Here is an 18,994-nt window from a genome sequence, read left to right on the forward strand (position 1 = left end):
TATCTTAAAAACCTCTAATGTGGGCATATTTGTTTTATAAATCTATTTGAAAAATAAAAACAACTGTGTAATCTACTGGCTTTCCATGATGTATTTGGCAACACTTTGTTGTCATTTTGTATTACAGGTTAAAACTAAGAACAATCAAAATATTAACTAGATTTTATTGAATTCTTTTATTGGACAACTCATGGTTCTAAGTACTTTACATGTTACTTATTCATTTAGTCCTCACAAGTTATATGAGGTAGCTACTAGCAGCCCCATTTTACTGATGAAGAAACTGAGGCAATGAGAAGTGAAGAAACTTGTCCAACAGTGCAAAGGTATTAAGTGGCAGAACCAAGATGTGAAGCCAAGCTATCTAAACTTACAGCCCTCAATGTACCTTTTATTAAATTATTCTGCTATTCACATTTTTCACCATTTCATTCTGGTTTGCCCACACTCATTACATTCCTGAGAACATTCATTTTTACTATTTTTAAGGCCAATCCTATTTAGGTGGAAGAGACAGGATGACTCAGATTGAAGGAATCCAAAAGATCAATCACAAATCTCTGCACAACACGCTCACTTACTTCCTCAAAGTTTTTGCTCCAGTCTCTCTCCCAGAACATGGCCTGGCACTGCTATATATGCTCAACACATATTTGTAGAATGAATGAATAAATAAATTGAACATTGAATTTTTAAAAATATTAAATTTTACTCAGCATACTAAGATGACTAGACAGAAAGTTAATGATTAGTTTTATTTTATTTTCAAAAACAAGAAATGGGAGAGATGAAATTTGTGTTATAATTCTATGTTACAGAGAAAATTCAATTAAGCCAGAATACTTTATTCTCCAGGTATTCCAGATGATCAAAATTTAATAGTTTATCTCCACGTATTATCAATGATAAATAGATAGAATATCGTGGACAGACTCTAGTGGATAGAATCTCACTGAGCCAGATGTAAGTGGTCAAAGCAAGTGCCACTCAAATCATTTATCTTAGCATTTCAGGATGAGAAGGGAGGCTCTTTGAGGGTCGGGAATAACACAACACTGAGGCATGCTTCTGAAGACCATGGATCTAGGAGGTGAAGGGTGCATTCTAGAAACAGGCATCTACTGAGGAGAGGAGGAAATTCCTGGTTTAATTGTTCACTGGGTTTGATATGAAAGCTTATAAAAGCAGGTCTCTAGTCCTGTCAGAAACAAAGGATAAAGCTGAACATTCTACGTTGTAGTCACTTGATTCACCTCTTGGAGGAAGGCAAGGTTCGTGAATGCGGAAAGATCCAAAAGGCCTGTTCAACATTATAAAGTGAAGTTAGGAGCCAAAAGCAAACCTAAGACTGTATTTCCAGAGTTGAAACCATCCAAACAGTTCTTTTCTTCTTTTATAAAATACATATTCTTTGGCTGGGAAGGGCCTAATCTATCGATTTCACTTTAAAAATAATCGTTTTTATAATTCAAGTTCCATTTTACAGTCTTGATGTAGAAATGTTATTGATTTATATAAGCTTACTCAAATCCTTTAAACATTTAACTATGCATTGTACATTTTATTCGTTATATTTTGAGTAATTGGGGTAATTAAAGGTATTAAAGACAGCATTATATTAATCTGTTCTTACCTGGAGGGTAAGTAAGATGCTGCTCAATGTATAGCTTCTATTCCACTTATGAGTGTTGTCCAAAAATTCTATACAGGGACGGCCAGTATGCGGGTCTACTGTATTAAAATCAGACATTAATATTAATACATAAAATTATTATTTAAAACTTATGAACATCAACAGGTCATAGCAAAGTTAGAAAGCAAATGACAAAGCAGGAAAATTATTTGCATTGAATGTGACAGACACTTAATACAGAGCAGCTGTTAGAGCATGGACTTTGGTGTCAGACACACAGATTTGACAGTTGACCCCTCCACTTACCAGCTGTGTGACGTTGAGCAATTAACTTTCCCTCTCTAGGTCTCACTTGCTTAGTATATGAAATGGGGATATGATTGAAGTACCTACTTTCACTGAAAAGAATTTAAAAAATAAAGCCCTTAATAGAGTACCTGGCACATAATGGATCCTCAAAAAATGATAGCTATCACTATTAATAATACTTTTATTAATGTATAAATAATTTTTGTAAATGAATAAGAAAAACATTTATATTCCAATAGAAAAAGCTTGCAATAAAAAGGTAAGACCTGGGAAGAAAATTTTGAAAAGGTGAAAAGAGGGGTGTTTGATTTGGTACACTGTATTGTAAACTACAATAATAGTAACAGCGCAATGGACACAAGATTTGAGTGAACAATGTGATAAAAGAATTTAGAAACAAATCCTAGTTGGTATTAAAACTGTTGTAAGTTACAAGTGAAATTATGACTCAGTGGTGAAAGAAAAGATGATGGCATAAAAAGTTTTGTGCGCACTATTCATGGTCCTCCAGTATTTGCTCTCCCTTTCCTCCATTTCTTCTCTCTATAATAAGAAACTTGATGCCTGCCCCATCCCCATTCCCCCATGTGGTTTTAGATGAATACATAGTCGCCCACATTTTCCCAGCCTTTCCTCTAACAAGATGTGGCCATGTGACTAAGTCTTAATCATGAGACATTGGCAGAAGTAAAGTGTGCACCTTCTGGATCATATTTTCTTAAGGAAGTTGTTCTGCCCTCTTCTCTTTTTCTCTCCCTTTACCACTGGCTGGAAATAGTGACAGAGTAAATGTCTTAGGTCCAGAAATTGAACCCACACACTGAGGATGGCAAAACCTCCCTGCCAGCTTTGTTCCATTACATCAATATATAAATTGGAAAGATATATGAAAGGTTGGCCTATGCCCTAACACAGTTAATTAACTAAGTCAGTATTTGGGAAAAAATACACATGCACACACACACCAGACACACGTGTGTGTGTGTGTGTGTGTGTGTGTGTGTGTAGTTTTGGGGGTTTTTTATTAAATAGAATTATATTTTATATTTTATTCTTCAAAGTATTTTTTCATTTAATAGTAAATTGTCAACATATTTCTGGACATGTTTATGCAAAATTATTTGAGCACTAACAATATGCCAGGTAGTGAAGATTCCAGGGCACAAGAATGACCAAAGAGTAAAGTCTTCATATATCTTCCTTGCTATGTTTAAAAGCAATGTATATAGCTGTAAGATATTTTACTTAACAATTCCTATATTAATGGACATTGGAGTTATTTCTCTTTTCCTTATTTCCAACATTGTTACTGGAAACAAAATCTTTATTAATTAAATATTAATAAGAATATTAAGCATATTCTTTATATAGATCCCTAAAGTCTCCACCCTAAAACTATTAGAACTAGTAAATGAATTCGGCAAGGTTGCAGGATAAAAGATTAATATACAGAAATCTATTGCATTTCTATACACTGATGATGAAATATCAGAAAGAGAAAGTAAAAAAGAAAAAAAATCCCATTTAAAATAGCAGCAAGAAAAACCCCTAGAAATAAATTTAACCAAAGAGGTGAAGGACTAATACCCTGAAAACTATGAAACACTGACGAAGGAAAATGAAGACAATTCAAAGAAATGGAACAATATCCCATGCCCTTGGATTGGAAGAATTAACATTGTTAAAATGGCCATACTACCCAAAGCAATCTACAGATTTAATGCAATCCCTATCAAAATACCCTGGACACTTTTCACAGAACTAGAACAAATAATCATAAAATTCATATGGAGCCACAAAGCAATCTTGAGAAAAAAGAACAAAGTTGGAAGTATAACCCTCCCAGACTTTAGACTATACTAGAAAGCTACAGTAATCAAAACATCATGGTATTGACACAAAAACAGACACATAAATCAATGGAACAGAACAGAGAGCCCAAAAATAAATCAGTGCACTATGGTCAATTCATCTACAACAAAGGAGGCAAGAATATACAATGGAGAAAAGACAGTTTCTTCAACAAGTGGTGCTGGGAAAACTGGGTAGCCACATGCAAAACAGTGAGATTAGAACATTCCCTCACACCACATACAAATTAAATTCAAGATGGTTTAAAGAGCTAAATGTAAGACCAGAAACCATAAAACTCCTAGAAGAAAACATAGGTGGAATACTCTTTGAAATAAATTATAGCAATATTTTCTTGGATCAGTCTCCTAAGGCAAAAGAAATAAGAGCAAAAATAAACAAATGGGACCTAATTAAACATAAAAGCTTTTGCATAGCAAAGGAAACCACTGACAAAATGAAAAGACAACCTACGGAATCAGAGAAAATATTTGCAAATGATGCTACCAACAAGGGGTTAATACCTACAATATACAAACAGTTCACACGGTTCAATATCAAAAACAAACAAACCAATCAAAAAATGGGAAGAAGACCTGAACAGACACCTTTTCAAAGAAGACATACAAATGGCTAACAGGCACATGAAAAGATGTTCAAATCACTAATTATTAGAGAAATGCAAATCAAAACAATGAGGTATCACCTCACATCTGTCAGAATGGTTATCATCAAGTTTAAAAATCACAAATGTTGGCAAGGATGTGGAGAAAAGGGAACCCTTATACACTGTGGGTGGGAATGTAAATTGGTACAGCCACTATGGAAAACAGTACGAAGGTTCGTCACAAAACTAAAAGCAGAGCTACCATATGTTCCAGCAATTCTACTCCTGGGTATATATCCAGAAAAAATGAAAACACTAATTTAAAAAGATACACGCACCCCAATATTCACAGCAGCACTATTTACGATAGCCAAGAAGCAATCCAAGTGTCCATCAACAGCCTCACCCACCAGGGGGTGGACACCAGAAACAAGAAAACAATGATCCAGCAGTCTGCGGAAGTAAGTCCACAAACGCAAGTCAGAAACTACCATGGGACCAGCTGGTCCCTGACCCTTGGAAGACAAGAGGGGAGTGTACTTCTGGGACACAAAGGACATCCCTTACAGAAGGTCACTTCTCCAAGGTTGAGAAACATAACCAACCTTCCACATACATAAAAATAGAAATAGAAATTTAGACAAAATGAGACAGCAGAGAAAGCGGTTCCAGACGAAAGCAAAAGATAAAACCCCAGAAGAAGAATTAAGTGACAAGGAGATAGGCAATCTACACAAGGAAGAGTTCAGAGTAATGATCACAAAGACGATCCAAGAGCTCAGGAAAAGAATGGATGCACAGAGTGAGAAGTTACAGGAAGGTGTTAACAAAGAATTAGAAAATATAAAGAACAACCAAGAAGAATACAATATTGTATTGAAGAATACAATAACTGAAATGGAAAATACACTAGAAGGAGTCAATAGCAGAATAAATGAGGCAGAAGAACAGATAAGTGAGCTGGAAGACAGAGTGGTGGAAATTGCTGCCGCAGAACAGAATAAAGAAAAAAGAATGAAAAGAAGTGAGGACAGTTTAAGAGACCTCTGGGACAATGTCAAATGCACCAACATTTGCATTATAGGGGTCCCAGAAGAAGAGACAGAATAAGGGACTGAGAAAATATTTGAGGAGGTAACAACTGAAAACTTCCCTAATATGGGAAAGGAAACAGCACCCAAGTCCAGGAAGCACAGAGGCCCATACAGGATTAACTCAAGGAGAAATACACCAAGACACATAGTAATCAAATTGACCAAAATTAAAGATAAAGAGAAAATATTAAAAGCAACAAGGGAATCCCCATAAGGTTATGAGGTGACTTTTCAGCAGAAACTCTGCAGGCCAGAAGAGAGTGGCACAATATATTTAAAGTGATGAAAGGGGAAAACCTACAACCAAGAATACTCTACCCAGCAAGGCTCTTGTTCTGATTTGACTGAGAAATCAAAAGCTTTACAGACAAGCAAAAGCTAAAAGAATTCAGTACCACCAAACCAGGTTTAAAACAAATCCTAAAGAAACTTCTCTAGGTGGAAAAGAAAAGACCACAACTAGAAACAAGAAAATTACAAAATGGGAAAGCTCACCCATAAAGGCAAGCATACAGTAAAGACAGGAAGTCATCCACACACAAATATGATATCTAAACTAGTAATCATGAGAGAAAAAGAGTACAAATGCAAGACATTTGAATGCATTTGAAATTAAGAGATCAGCAACTTAAAATAATCATACAGTAAGCAAAAGAATATATAAATGCATAACTGAATAACTTTGCTGTACAGCAGAAATTAACAACATTTAAATCAACTATACTTCAATAAAATATTTAAAAAAAGAGGAAAGGAAGAAAGAAGACCTATAAAAACAAATGCAAAACAATTAACAAAATGACAATAAGAACATACATACTGATAATTACCTTAAATGTAAATAGATTAAATGCTCCAGCCAAAAGACACAGACTGGCTGAATGGGTACAAAAATTAAGACTCAAATATATGCTGTCTATAAGAGACTCACTTCAGATCTAGAGACTCATACAGACTGATAATGAGGGGATGGAAAAAGGTATTCCATGCAAATGGAAATCAAAAGAAAGCTGGAGTACAACACAGGAGCACCTCAATATATAAGGCAAACATTAACAGACATAAAGGGAGAACTTGACAGTAACATAATAATAGTGGGAGAGCTTAACACCCCACTTACATAAATGGACAGATCATCCAGATAGAAAATCAATAAGGAAACACAGGTCTTAAATGACACATTAGACCAGATGGACTTAATTGATATTTATAGAGCATTCCATCTGAAAGCAGCAGAATACACAGTCTTTTCAAGTACACATGGAACCATCTCCAGGATAGATCACTTGCTGGGGCACAAAGCAAGTCTTGGTAAATTTAAGAAAACTGGAATCATATCAAGCATCGTTTTCAACCACAAGACTATGAGATTAGAAATCAACTACAAGAAAATAACTTCAAAAAAACATAAACATGTGGAGGCTAAACAGTATTCTACTAAACAACCAATGGATCACTGAAGAAACCAAAGAGGAAATCAAAAAAGTACCTAGAGACAAATGAAAATGAAAACACAATGATCCAAAACCTATGGAATGTAGCAAAAACAGTTCTAAGAGGGAAATTTACAGTGATACAACCTGAGCTCAGGAAACAAGAAAAATCTCAAATAAACAACCTAACCTTACACCTAAAGCAACTAAAGAAAGAAGAACAAACAAAACCCGAAGTTAGCAGAAGGAAAGAAATCATAAAGATCAGAGCAGAAACAAATGGAATAGTAACTAAGAAAACAATAGAAAAGATCAATGAAACTAAAATCTGCTTCTTTGAAAAGATAAACAAAATGGATAAACCTTTAGTCAGACTCATCAAGAAAAAAGGGAGAGGGCCCAAATCAGTAAAATCAGAAATGAAAAAGGAGAAGTTACAACCGACACCACAGCAATACAAAGGACCATAAGAGACTACTACAAGAAACAATACGCCAATAAAATGGACAACTTAGAAGAAATGAACAAACCTTAGGAAGGTACAATCTCCCAAGACTGAACCAGGAAGAAATAGAAAATATTAACAGACCAATTACAAGTACTGAAATTGAAACTGTGACTTAAAAACTCCCAACAAACAAGAGTCTAGGACCAGATGGTTTCACAGGCGAAGTCTATTAAACACTTACAGCAGAGTTAACACCTTTCCTTTTGAAACTATTCCAAAAACTGTAGAGGAAGGAACACTTCCAAACTCATTCTATGAGGTCACCATCACTGTGACACCAAAACCAGGCAAAGATTTCACAAAAAAAGAAAATTACAGGCCAATATCACTGATGAACCTAGACGCAAAACTCCTTAACAAAATATTGGCAAATTGAATCCAACAATACATTAAAAAGATCAAACACCAGATCAAGTGGGATTTATCCCAGGGATGCAAGGATTTTTCAATATCCACAAATCATTCAGTGTGATACACCACATCAACAAATTGAAGAATAAAAACCATATAATCATATCAATAGATGCAGAAAAAGCTTTTGATAAAATTCAACATCGAATTATGATAAAAACTCTCCATAAAGTGGGCATAGAGGAAACCTACCTCAACATAATAATGGCCATATATAACAAACCCACAGCTAACAACATCATACTCAGCGGTGAAAAGCTGAAAGCATTTCCTCTAAGATCAGGAACAAGACAAGGATGTCCCCTCTCGCCACTTTTAGTCAACATAGTTTTGGAAGTTCTAGCCATGACAATCAGAGAAGAAAAAGAAATAAAAGGAATACAAATTGGATCGGCTTCCCTGGTGGCGCAGTGGTTGAGAGTCTGCCTGCCGATGCAGGGGACACGGGTTTGTGCCCCGGTCTGGGAAGATCCCACATGCCGCGGAGCAGCTGGACCCGTGAGCCATGGCCGCTGAGCCTGCGCGTCCGGAGCCTGTGCTCCACAATGGGAGAGGCCACAACAGTGAGAGGCCCGCGTACCACAAAAAAAAAGGAATACAAATTGGAAAAGAAGAAGTAAAACTTTCACTATTTGCAGATGACATGATGCTATACATAAAAAATCCTAAAGACACTACCAGAAAACTACTAGAGCTCATCAATGCATTCAGTAAAGTTGCAGGATACAAAATGTATACACAGAAATATGTTGCATTTCTATTCACTAACAATGAAAAATCAGAGAGAAACTAAGGAAATAATCCCATTTACCATCACATCAAAAAGGATAAAATACCTAGGAATAAACCTACCTAAGGAGGCAAAAGACCTGTACTCTGAAAACTATAAGACGCTGATGAAAGAAATTGAAGATGACACAAACAGATGTGTTCTTGGACTGGAAGAATCAATACTGTCAAAATGACTATAGTACCCAAGGCAGTCTACAGATTTAATGCAATCCCTATCAAATTACTAATGGCATTTTTCACAGAACTAGAACAAAAAAAATTTTAATTTGTATGGAAACACAAGAGACCCGAAATAGCCAAAGTAATCTTGAGAAAGAAAAACAGAGGTGGAGGAATCAGGCTCCCTGATTTCAGACTATACTACAAAGCTACAATCATCAAAACAGTATCAGACTGGCACAAAAACAGAAATACAGATCAGTGGAACAGGATAGAAAGCCCAGAAATAAACCCACACACATATGGTCAATTAATCTATGACAAAGGAGTCACGAATATACAATGGAGAAAAGATAGTCTCTTCGATAAGTGCTGCTTGGAAAACTGGACAGCTACATGTAAAAGAATCAGATTAGAACACTCTCTAACACCATACACAAAAAAAAAGTCAAAATGGATTAAAGACCTAATGTAAAACTGGATACTCTAAAACTCCTAGAGGAAAACATAGGCAGAATACTCTGACATAAATCACAGCAATATCTTTTTGGATCTGTCTTCTAGAGTAATGGAAATAAAAACAAAAATAAACAAATGGGGGCTTCCCTGGTGGCGCAGTGGTTGAGAGTCCACCTGCTGATGCAGGGGACATGGGTTCGTGCCCTGGTCTGGGAAGATCCCACATGCCACAGGGCAGCTAGGCCCATGAGCCATAGCCACTGAGCCTGCGCGTCCGGAGCCTGTGCTCCACAACGGGAGAGGCCACAACAGTGAGAGGCCCGCGTACAGCAAAAATAAAATAAAATAAAATAAACAAATAGGACCTAATTAAACTTAAAGGCAAAGGAAGCCATAAGCAAAACAAAAAGAGAACCTACAGAATGGGAGAAAATTTTGCAAATGATGTGAGCAAAAAGGGATTAATCGTAAAAGTATACAAACAGCTCTACAGTTCAACATCAAAAAAAAAAACAACCCAATCAAAAAATAGGCATGAGATCTAAATAGACAGTTCTCCAAAGAAGACTTATATATGGCCAACACGGACATGAAAACTGCTCCACATTGCTAATTATTAGAAAAATGCAAATCAAAGCTATGTTGAGGTATCACCTCACACCAGTCAGAATGACCATCATGAAAAAGTGTACAAACAATAAATGCTGGAGAAGGTGTGGAGAAAAAGGAACCCTCCTACACTGTTGTTGGGAATGTACATTGGTACAGCAACTATGGAGAAATGTATGCTGCTTCCTTTAAAAAACTAAAAATAGGGCTACCATATGATCCTGTAATACCACTCCTGGGCATATACCCAGAGAAAACTATAATTCAAAAAGATACATGCACCCCAATGTTCACTGCAGCACTATTTACAATAGCCAAGACATGGAAGTAACTTAAATGTCCATCAAGAGATGAATGGATAGGGCTTCCCTGGTGGCGCAGTGGTTGAGAGTCTGCCTGCCGATGCAGGGGACACGGGTTCGTGCCCCGGTCCGGGAAGATCCCACATGCCGCGGAGCGGCTAGGCCCGTGAGCAATGGCCGCTGAGCCTGCGCGTCCCGAGCCTGTGCTCTGCAATGGGAGAGGCCACAGCAGTGAGAGGCCCGTGTACCGCCAAAAAAAAAAAAAAAAAAAAAAAAGAGATGAATGGATAAAGAAGATGTGGCATACATATACAACAGAATACTACTCAGCCATTAAAAAAAGAATGAAATAATGCCATTTGCAGCAACATGGATGGACCTAGAGATTATCATACTAAGTGAAGTAAGCAAGACAGAGAAAGACAAATATCATATGATATCACTTATATGTGGAATCTTAAACAAAAAACGGTACAAATGAACTTATATTCAAAACAGAAATAGACCCATAGACATAGAAAACAAACTTACAGTTAACAAAAGGGAAAGCAGGGGGAGGGACAAATTAGGCATTTGGGATTAACATATACACACTACTGTATATAAAACAGATAAGTAACAAGGACCTACCGTATAGTGCAGAGAACTATACTCGATATTTTGTAATAACATATAAGGGAAAAGAATCTTAAAAAGACTACATTTATAACAGAATCACTTTATGGTACACCTGAAAATAATACAACATTGTAAATCAACTATACTTCAATACAAAACAAAAACACACTAAAAAAAAAGCGCTTGTTTATAACCTTTGCCCATTTTTCTGTTGCTTTCTGTTTTTTCTTACTGATGCACAAGTGGTCTTTACATATTATAAATATTCTGTTTTATGCATTGCAAATATTTTCCCTCAGTTTGCAAAAGTCAGTGTATTTTTATCTCTGTTTATAATGTCATTAGCTATAGAGAAGGCTTAAAAAGTTTATGTAGTTTAATGTGTCATGCTTTTCTCATGGTTTCTAGGATTTGTTGTTTTTAGAAAAGCCTTTCTCACCACACCCATAAAAGTTCTATTAGATTTCCTTTTTAGCATTAAAATTTTTTGCATTTGTAATCGATCAAGAATTTACTTCGCATTATGACTTGAGGTAGCAATCTAACTTATTTCCTTCTAAAATGTTAATTTGTCTGTGCATTATTTTTATAGTAAAAAATTAGGTCCAACTAAAATACTGAACAATACAGGAATTAAGTTTATCATTCAGTCATTAAAAATTATATTTTGAAGAATGTTTAATATTTCAGAAATAAACGTATTATGTCATTTTAAGTAAAAATATATAAAACTTTGTGTAATAACTCAACTATGTAGATAAAATGCATACATAGAAGAAGGAAATAAATTTGGTTAAATATAGAGAATAGTATCTCTCTGAATTAGGATTCAGGTGATAATTTTTTTCTGCCTTTTAATATTTTCCCCAATAAGCATGCTTACTTTTATAATCGTAAAAAAGTGATTAAAAAAAAACATTATTAAACACTAACAAAGAACAAGGTTAATGGGGACAGAACCCGTGATGATAAAAATTTCATTTGTTCCTTACCATTTGGATGAAAAGGAATTGTTCTAAATTTCACAACTGGAGGGACAAAATTATACTCCGATGTAAAATTTATTCTCAGTTGGAAGAATGATCCTGTGATACAAAAAGAAACATTTTTACTAAAGTGTCATGTTGAACTGATTAACTGTAACCTAACACTGAAGTTTATTCCTACAGTTTAGCCTCCCCAAGGTCCCTAGAGTTTTATTATATTAATAAGTAAATTGGATTATAGGATGCCTAGACTCCTCTAGATGGTGTAACAGACTCCTCACAATCTAATTCCATGTTTTCAGCCACATTCCCACTAGTCCTTTCTACCCACTGACCCTGTCCCCCTTACACCCGGCCCCTTCACTGTGTATCTCATCTTTACTGAACTCACTGCTCCAGAACCCTCTCTTGCCACCTCATGTCAGGCTGTTTACTCTGCCTGGATTTCCTTCTGATTCTAAACCTGGTGAATTCTCACACATTTTTTAGGACCCAACTCAAGGGTCACTTCCTTGGGAAGCCGTTCCTGACTCTCCAAGGCAAAATTAACTAATCACTGCCTCCTCGGTATTCCATTCAAAATCCATAATAGAACATGTTATTATAGAACAATTATCCACGTACATGTTTTTCTCCCCTACCTCACTAACCAAATGTATCTTGTTAATCCGCAACTGTAAGAGGGCGTGGTCATTAAAGCTTATAGTGGCCTAGTTTGCTTGAGAATTTGATTTATGGAAATTTGTGGGAAAATCATAGAGGAAAAAAATGAGACATAATTGTGGGATTTTTCTGCCAACAGGCATTTTGTTAGCTATTCTCTGACTTCATGGAAGACTGTCAGATGATATTCTCAATTGATATGCTGTCCTGCGTGTGCTTCTTAAAATCATGATAACATTGATTGGGCATAAAGAAAAATTCAAACCTGAAATTTCCATCCATGTTGAGAAATGGCAAAAAATTAAACCATACAATGAAAAAATCACATGTAAATACTTTAGGAATTCTAGAAAATTTATACAATGCAACCTTAAAGAAAATAGGCTAAGAATACAAAGACTTTTAAAAAAGTAAATTAGTTCTGAAAGCACAAACCATGCCAAACTGTATTCTGTAGACCTTCAATATCAACTTCCCATTGCATCATATCTTCACTTACAGGAAAGCCAGTAATACCCTTTAATTAAGAAAAATTAAAGCAGAAAAAAGATTAAATATTTATTGCAGCTTGGAAAATCAGATATTAGATTACAATGAATTCCAAAAGCTCTACGCTTTCTTTTTCTGATAATTTTCTTTTGATTTTGGGAAGGTGCTATATATTGCCTTATTACAGAGAAGTTAAGATAGATTCCAGAAAAACATGCAATAGCAAATTTTAAATAAATCAGTAGTGTAGTGTGCAAATCACAAGTGGGACAGTAAGGTCAAGACTAGAATGTGTGGCTTATGTAAGACAACAGACAATTTAAGACTCAAATTCAAAATGAAAGAAATAGTTGGAAAGCTTGCATTTCTTCAAAGATTTTAAAAACCATATGGATGCTATATAAGCCATGAAGTAAGAAAATTTTCATTAAGAAAAACACAACTCTAAAATTATGCTCATATATAAAAATAAAATTTTCCTACACTTGAGGCATTATTCCAATGGAGGGACAAGAATGTATTTCATAGAATAAGGTTATTGGTTATGCTGAGGAATACACTTAAATATAGTCGATAAATACTTCTGAGCAGCCACATAGTTATTAGGTATGTTAAGTGCTAGTCTGGATAACCATTACGTCTCTATTACCTACATTATCTATATTTACCTAACACTTCTCCCTTCAACAGATTTTCTTTCAACAGAAAGCCACAAAGTCCAGATGGAGCAGAAACAACATCAAATGTTACTTTCATACCTCTCGGATGTTTGTTGTTGAACTCAATAATTGTTCCCGACCTCTCCTGTTAAGGCAATACTTCTGTGGCAGGAGTGGAAAGAGAGCAATGCCATTGAACTACACCCTATGCAGCTGTTGGTAAGCATGCTACACCCTCTTTCTATGCACGGCTTTCTGTTCTTTCTAAGTACACCCTCGCCCCTTCCATTTTTAAATTCTCCATATTGTATGTGATGAAACAGCCTACGGCAACCACTGAACAGCCTATGAACACTGAAACCTCATTGGTGGCATTCGGGGCAAAGCCTTCCTCTGTGTTAAAATTATAAGGGAAAGGTGCTTCTGTATTATATGTGACAGAAGTTGGCAAAAAGTGCACTAGACAGGAAGTAGTAGAAAACCCTGTGATGGAATCCTGCAGCCAAATATTTACTGACCCTTTCTGAGGCTTAGGTTTCTGGTAGGTAAAACAAAATACTACGAACTTATTTTGTAGTATTGTAATTAATGAGTGCAACCCTGGACCTACTAGTCACTTACTACCTGATGGACCCTGATATTCAGGGCTTAAATGCCCATAAATTACTCAGCATAGTGTGCTCAGTATTGTTAACTATCATCATGAAGTACAAATAGCTGTTATTATTATGAAGTAGATAATTATACTGAAATAGGTTCATTAAACAAGTCTGTAGTGGCAAATTATGTTTAACTAAATTATGCCTTATAGAATAAACACAGACTAAACTGCTTTTAAAAATTGGTACTCCAATGAAACACACCCTCCAGGTCTCCAGTACTCACCTCATAATTGTTTTTCTTCAACTCTTGGAATTCTCTTTGCAGCAAGATGTAGGCTCTGCTGTACATGATAAGGCAGCAGAGTCTGGCACTTGTCCCCGCACTCCTAGGGTTCGCTCTGAGGCAGGTGTCTGAGGTTATGGGTCACCTTCCCGCACCTAGTTAACTGACATAAGTTACTTGCTTTCTCGACCGAGCCTCAGAACGCTGTGTGCTCCCAAGATAAGTGGCTCTAAGTTGGACATATAACAGTGACTTTTTTTCTCCTCTGACTCTTCCGAAGGAGGACTTCAGAAGGAAGACGTGAGCACTTTCTCAACTGCGGTGTGTCACTGCAGGGCCAGCCCACAGCCCATCTGAAGGCAAACCTGGATGAGCTTCTGGGACCACCCGTGCTGCTTGGGCGTGAAGTGGGCGTGAAAGGCGTAAGCGTAGGGCGGTCGTAGCCGTTTGTTGGCTCCGCTTCACAGGTGTAACTAACTGGGTGCCGGCTCGGCCGGAGGATGCCAATCGGTTGCCAAGCAACTGGACCGAAGGGGTCTAGAGTGAAGGAGGTGGGAGCTTCTCCGCTCCTCATCCAATCAGCGACGTGGGGCGGCCTCTGGAAACCTCCTCAGCCAATCGTCCAACCGGTTCAGTTTGAAAGGCCAATGAGAGCCGTTGTTGAGGCCCCCTCCACCCCCGCTCCCCGTGCGCCAGCGAGGTCCACCAACTTTTTGACTCTACCCAGCTGGGGTGGGGGGAAGGAGGGGTGAAGTCAGAGGATCTAGCATGTAAGTCTGTAAGTCAGAGAAGCGTTCACTCGAAGTCCTCCGAAATAATGTTTTCTTTTTCTTTGAATATCAGAAACCATCAGGTAATAAGTGACCAGTAGTACAGGTCTGCGCTTATTTATAATAACTTATATGGCACGTTAGCGTTCACGATATGTTCGCATACCTTATTATGTCATCGAATCCTACAGTTACTCTGGGAGAATGCTCCACAACAGGGAACTACTTAAAGTTTCTCAGATTCCCATCTCTTGCCGGAGAGTTTTGCACCTGCTGTCCCTTCTGTCTAGACACTCACGACGTTCCTTCCATCCTTCCTCCCCACAGTTTTCCTTCACTCATCGTTCAGATTTCCCTTTGCCTATGATTCCTTATGGAATCCCCTAAGACAAGATTAGGCTCCTTTCTTGTGATCCTAGAGGACCCTGTTAGTATTTATCAGGCTGTATCACAATTGCTCATGGCATTCTCCAGCCCACTGTGAGCTACTTAAAGGATTTAATCTGACGGTGTCAACTACAGAAACTGGCATCCTTGCTCAGAGTGCTTTTTTTTCTCACTATTTATTTAACTAATTTTATGGAAACAGGACATGAGTTCAATTAGTTCATTCATTCCACAAATATTTATCTAGCACTTCTCATATGCTATGGAACAATAAAGATGAAGTGACTGCCCTTTTGGCTCCAGAATTCAGTAAGTAAATACACAAAACCGAAACGAGTGTACAAAAGAAAAATCATAATTTCAGATCACAAGTGTGTATAGACAATAAAACAGTAATGTGATAGAGAGTAGGTAGTTAAGGGTTAGAAATGGTGGTCAGGGAAGGCCTTGGTCAGGAGTAGACTTTGAGGTGATACATGAAAGATAAGGTGAGAAGGAGCCAGCTATAAGAAATGTTGAGGGCAAAGAGTTCCGGGAAGAGGAAAACACAATAGTTCTCAGTCAGGAAAAAGCTAGGCTTCAAAAGGGAACCAGGGAGGGCCTGAGAGAACATGGCGGAGATGTGATTAGGATGGAGCCCTACACGGTGCGAAGTTTGGGTTTTATTTGAACAGAAATGGGAATCATTGAATGGCTTTAAGCATGAGAGTGTCATGCTCTGCTTTACATTTACAAAGTTACTCTGGCTGCCTTGTGGAGAATGGATTGTGCAGGAGACCATTTAGAAGGCTCCCATGGTCAATTTCATGTCCAGGTAGGGTAGCTTAGACACTCCCAACAACATCTTAACTTTACTGACATCTGGCACAATAAAATGATTTGATTCTGTGTTTCATAGAACTGAATACAAAGGGTTTTTTTCTATTAAAATATCAACTAGGACCTGAGATTGAATTTTGGGGGGCTCTCCTTCAGATGCCATCAGATTTTCACTTGGGTTTATGTAGGACTGGCAATGTATGGTGAAAGTGAAGAAAGGGCTGCTTCTGTGAGAAAGTAATGGGCCCAATTTGGGGATATTAACTAGGTTTCTTGATGATACCCTGGTGGCCCTGTGGTCTTTCCTTCTACTCTGATAGGGGAAAACTGTGATAATAAATGCAGACTCCTTTGTTTTTTTGTGTAAAATTTTACTCTAGGAGAAATTATGTTAAAGTAAGAGAGAAAGATAAAATTAAAGCATTCTTTGTTCTGAAGTTTTAGAACTTGTTATACATATGGTACTTTAGTGCAGTGAAAATCAAGCTGGTATATTCTCCTACGACCCCTCAAATCTATTGCTAGCCTTGCCCTCTCCTTGGGACTTCAGACTAGTATACCCAGCTGCCTGGTTCTCACCAGGCTGTCTCAAGGACATTTCAAACTCAAAATATCCAAAAATAATTACCTCCCATCCTCTCAAGCAGCCTTCTATCCTGTTTGTTTTACCCAGTTTCTCAAGCTGGAAACTTGAAGTTCGCTCTGACTCCTCCTCTTCCTCATGACTTACATTTAATCACTTTACCAAGGCCTGCTGCTTTTCTAGCTTCTTCTCACACCTTACCACCAGCGCCCAAGCGCACAGCCTTGCGATCTCTTGCTAGAACACAGAACATCTTTATACTGTATTCCCTGTCTCCACACTTTCCTGTCATAAAACTTGACAGTAATTATTTAAACTAAACATGTGATCGTGTAATTCTCTGCTTAAAATACTTCAAGGAATCTCCTTCATCTCTCCAGCTTATTCTGCCTCCATCTACAGAGTTTTAAACGTGGATTGACTTCTCAGGGTGTGGGTAGGGTGGCTGAAATTGTGGACAACTTTGTATGTGTCTGTATATCTATGTGTATGTGTGTGCACATAGACTTTTTTCTTGGTAGAACAGGGGCCATGGAATTCATTCATTTTAATAATAGCCTGTGATGTAAAAAGCTTAAGAAACTATGCACTACAGTACAAAGGACTGAAAAGAGAAATGTTGCATTATATTTCTTATGGTAGGCAGAATTCTAAGATGACCTCGAAGAGCTCCACCCCCTGCATAATCCTCAAGACTGTGAATATGATAGATTTTTCTCCTGTGATTAAGTTGACTTATGTGGCATAGTTGACTTTAAGAAAGGGAGATTATCCTGGGTCAGCCTGACCTAATCTGGTGAGCCCTTAAATGGGACTGGGCTCTTCCTAAGGCGAGTAATTGAAAGCATGAAAGGGATTCCACGTGAGGGAGATCCTCTGTTGACACTTTTGAAAATGGAAGGGGCCAGGAGGCAAGGGATTTGGGCAGCCTCTAGGAGCTGAGAGTGGCTGCTGGCTGACAGCCAGCAAGAGAATCAGAGCCCCAGTCCTACAACCATAGCAACTGAACTGTGGGACAAACACATGAGCTTGGAAGAGGACCTGAACTTCAAATTAGAACATAACCTGGCCAATACCTGTGAGACCCTCAGTCGTGCCATACCGAGGTCTGACCGAGAGAGTTGTGGGCTAATAAATTGTATTGTTTTAAGATATTAAGTCTGTGGTATTTTGTTATGCAGCAATAGCTAACTTATACTACTTCTTACCCAGAGTGCACAGCTACTGACCAAGACAAGCTTTGTGGCACAAGGTCAGTCACTTACTGAGCTGGATTTACCTGATTCAGTGTGGAAAGAACTTGGGACCAGTTGATAGACATTAACATATGGCTTTAGACAGGGTTAGGGGATAACATGGGTATGGCGTCCTGAAAAATGAAGTGAACCAAGGCTCATGCACAAGTTTTCATCATCCTCGGTGAGCAAGGCACCTGACAGTCTATCTTATTAAACATTTGCCAAGTTACTGAGGCCATCCCCAGCTTTAACAACCAAGAATCCCCTCCCCCTCTTTTTAAAAACAATTCTTTCCCTCAGGAGTGGAACAGATGTTTTCGTTTTACTTAAACTAAAAGACTTTTTCTCATCCACCAGGAATATGTACCAGTACAAAGTGTTAACCTCATTTGGATTTGAACCCCCATCCTCAAGAGCAAAAGAAGGCTGAGGATCGCCAAATGTCAGCTCAGCTGTGAGAAGCGTTTTAAATCATATTTTGACGTATGTTACACTGTTAACTAGAAAATGAAGTGCAGCACACATGCTTCTAGTAACTCTGGTTTCAAATCATATGATCCCTTCTTTGTCTTGAAGACCTTTTGATGTGTGTTCCCAATATTGAGTTTCTCTGCTTTTAATAATCTTATATTCCTTCCTCAATATAAATGTCATGAAAAATACTGAATGCTAATCTTCAAAGATCAAACAGGAAGAAAGAGGTAGGCAGCATAGTTCAGTGACTTGAATG

The 18,994-nt window shown here is 37.6% G+C and overlaps 1 protein-coding gene across 2 annotated transcripts in view; it reads right to left on the minus strand.

Moving 5' to 3' along the window:
• UBE2U (ubiquitin conjugating enzyme E2 U) overlaps positions 1–14,976 on the minus strand; it is a 65,165-nt gene extending 50,189 nt beyond the window's left edge. Inside the window, exons 1-4 of one of the 2 annotated variants that reach the window (XM_024764770.1) lie at positions 14,468–14,976; positions 12,870–12,951; positions 11,778–11,870; positions 1,634–1,731 (exon numbers count right to left, since the gene is read on the minus strand). In XM_024764770.1, coding sequence (XP_024620538.1) covers positions 1,634–1,731; positions 11,778–11,870; positions 12,870–12,951; positions 14,468–14,533 — 339 coding nt within the window. In that variant the 5' untranslated portion in view covers positions 14,534–14,976. The remainder of the gene's footprint in view (positions 1–1,633; positions 1,732–11,777; positions 11,871–12,869; positions 12,952–14,467) is intronic. The other variant, XM_024764771.1, reaches the window with a different exon arrangement.
• Between the last annotated feature and the right edge of the window lie 4,018 nt (positions 14,977–18,994).

This window comes from Neophocaena asiaeorientalis, unplaced genomic scaffold, assembly GCF_003031525.2.
Source record: "Neophocaena asiaeorientalis asiaeorientalis breed wild unplaced genomic scaffold, Neophocaena_asiaeorientalis_V1.1 scaffold135, whole genome shotgun sequence".
NCBI lineage: Eukaryota > Metazoa > Chordata > Mammalia > Artiodactyla > Phocoenidae > Neophocaena > Neophocaena asiaeorientalis.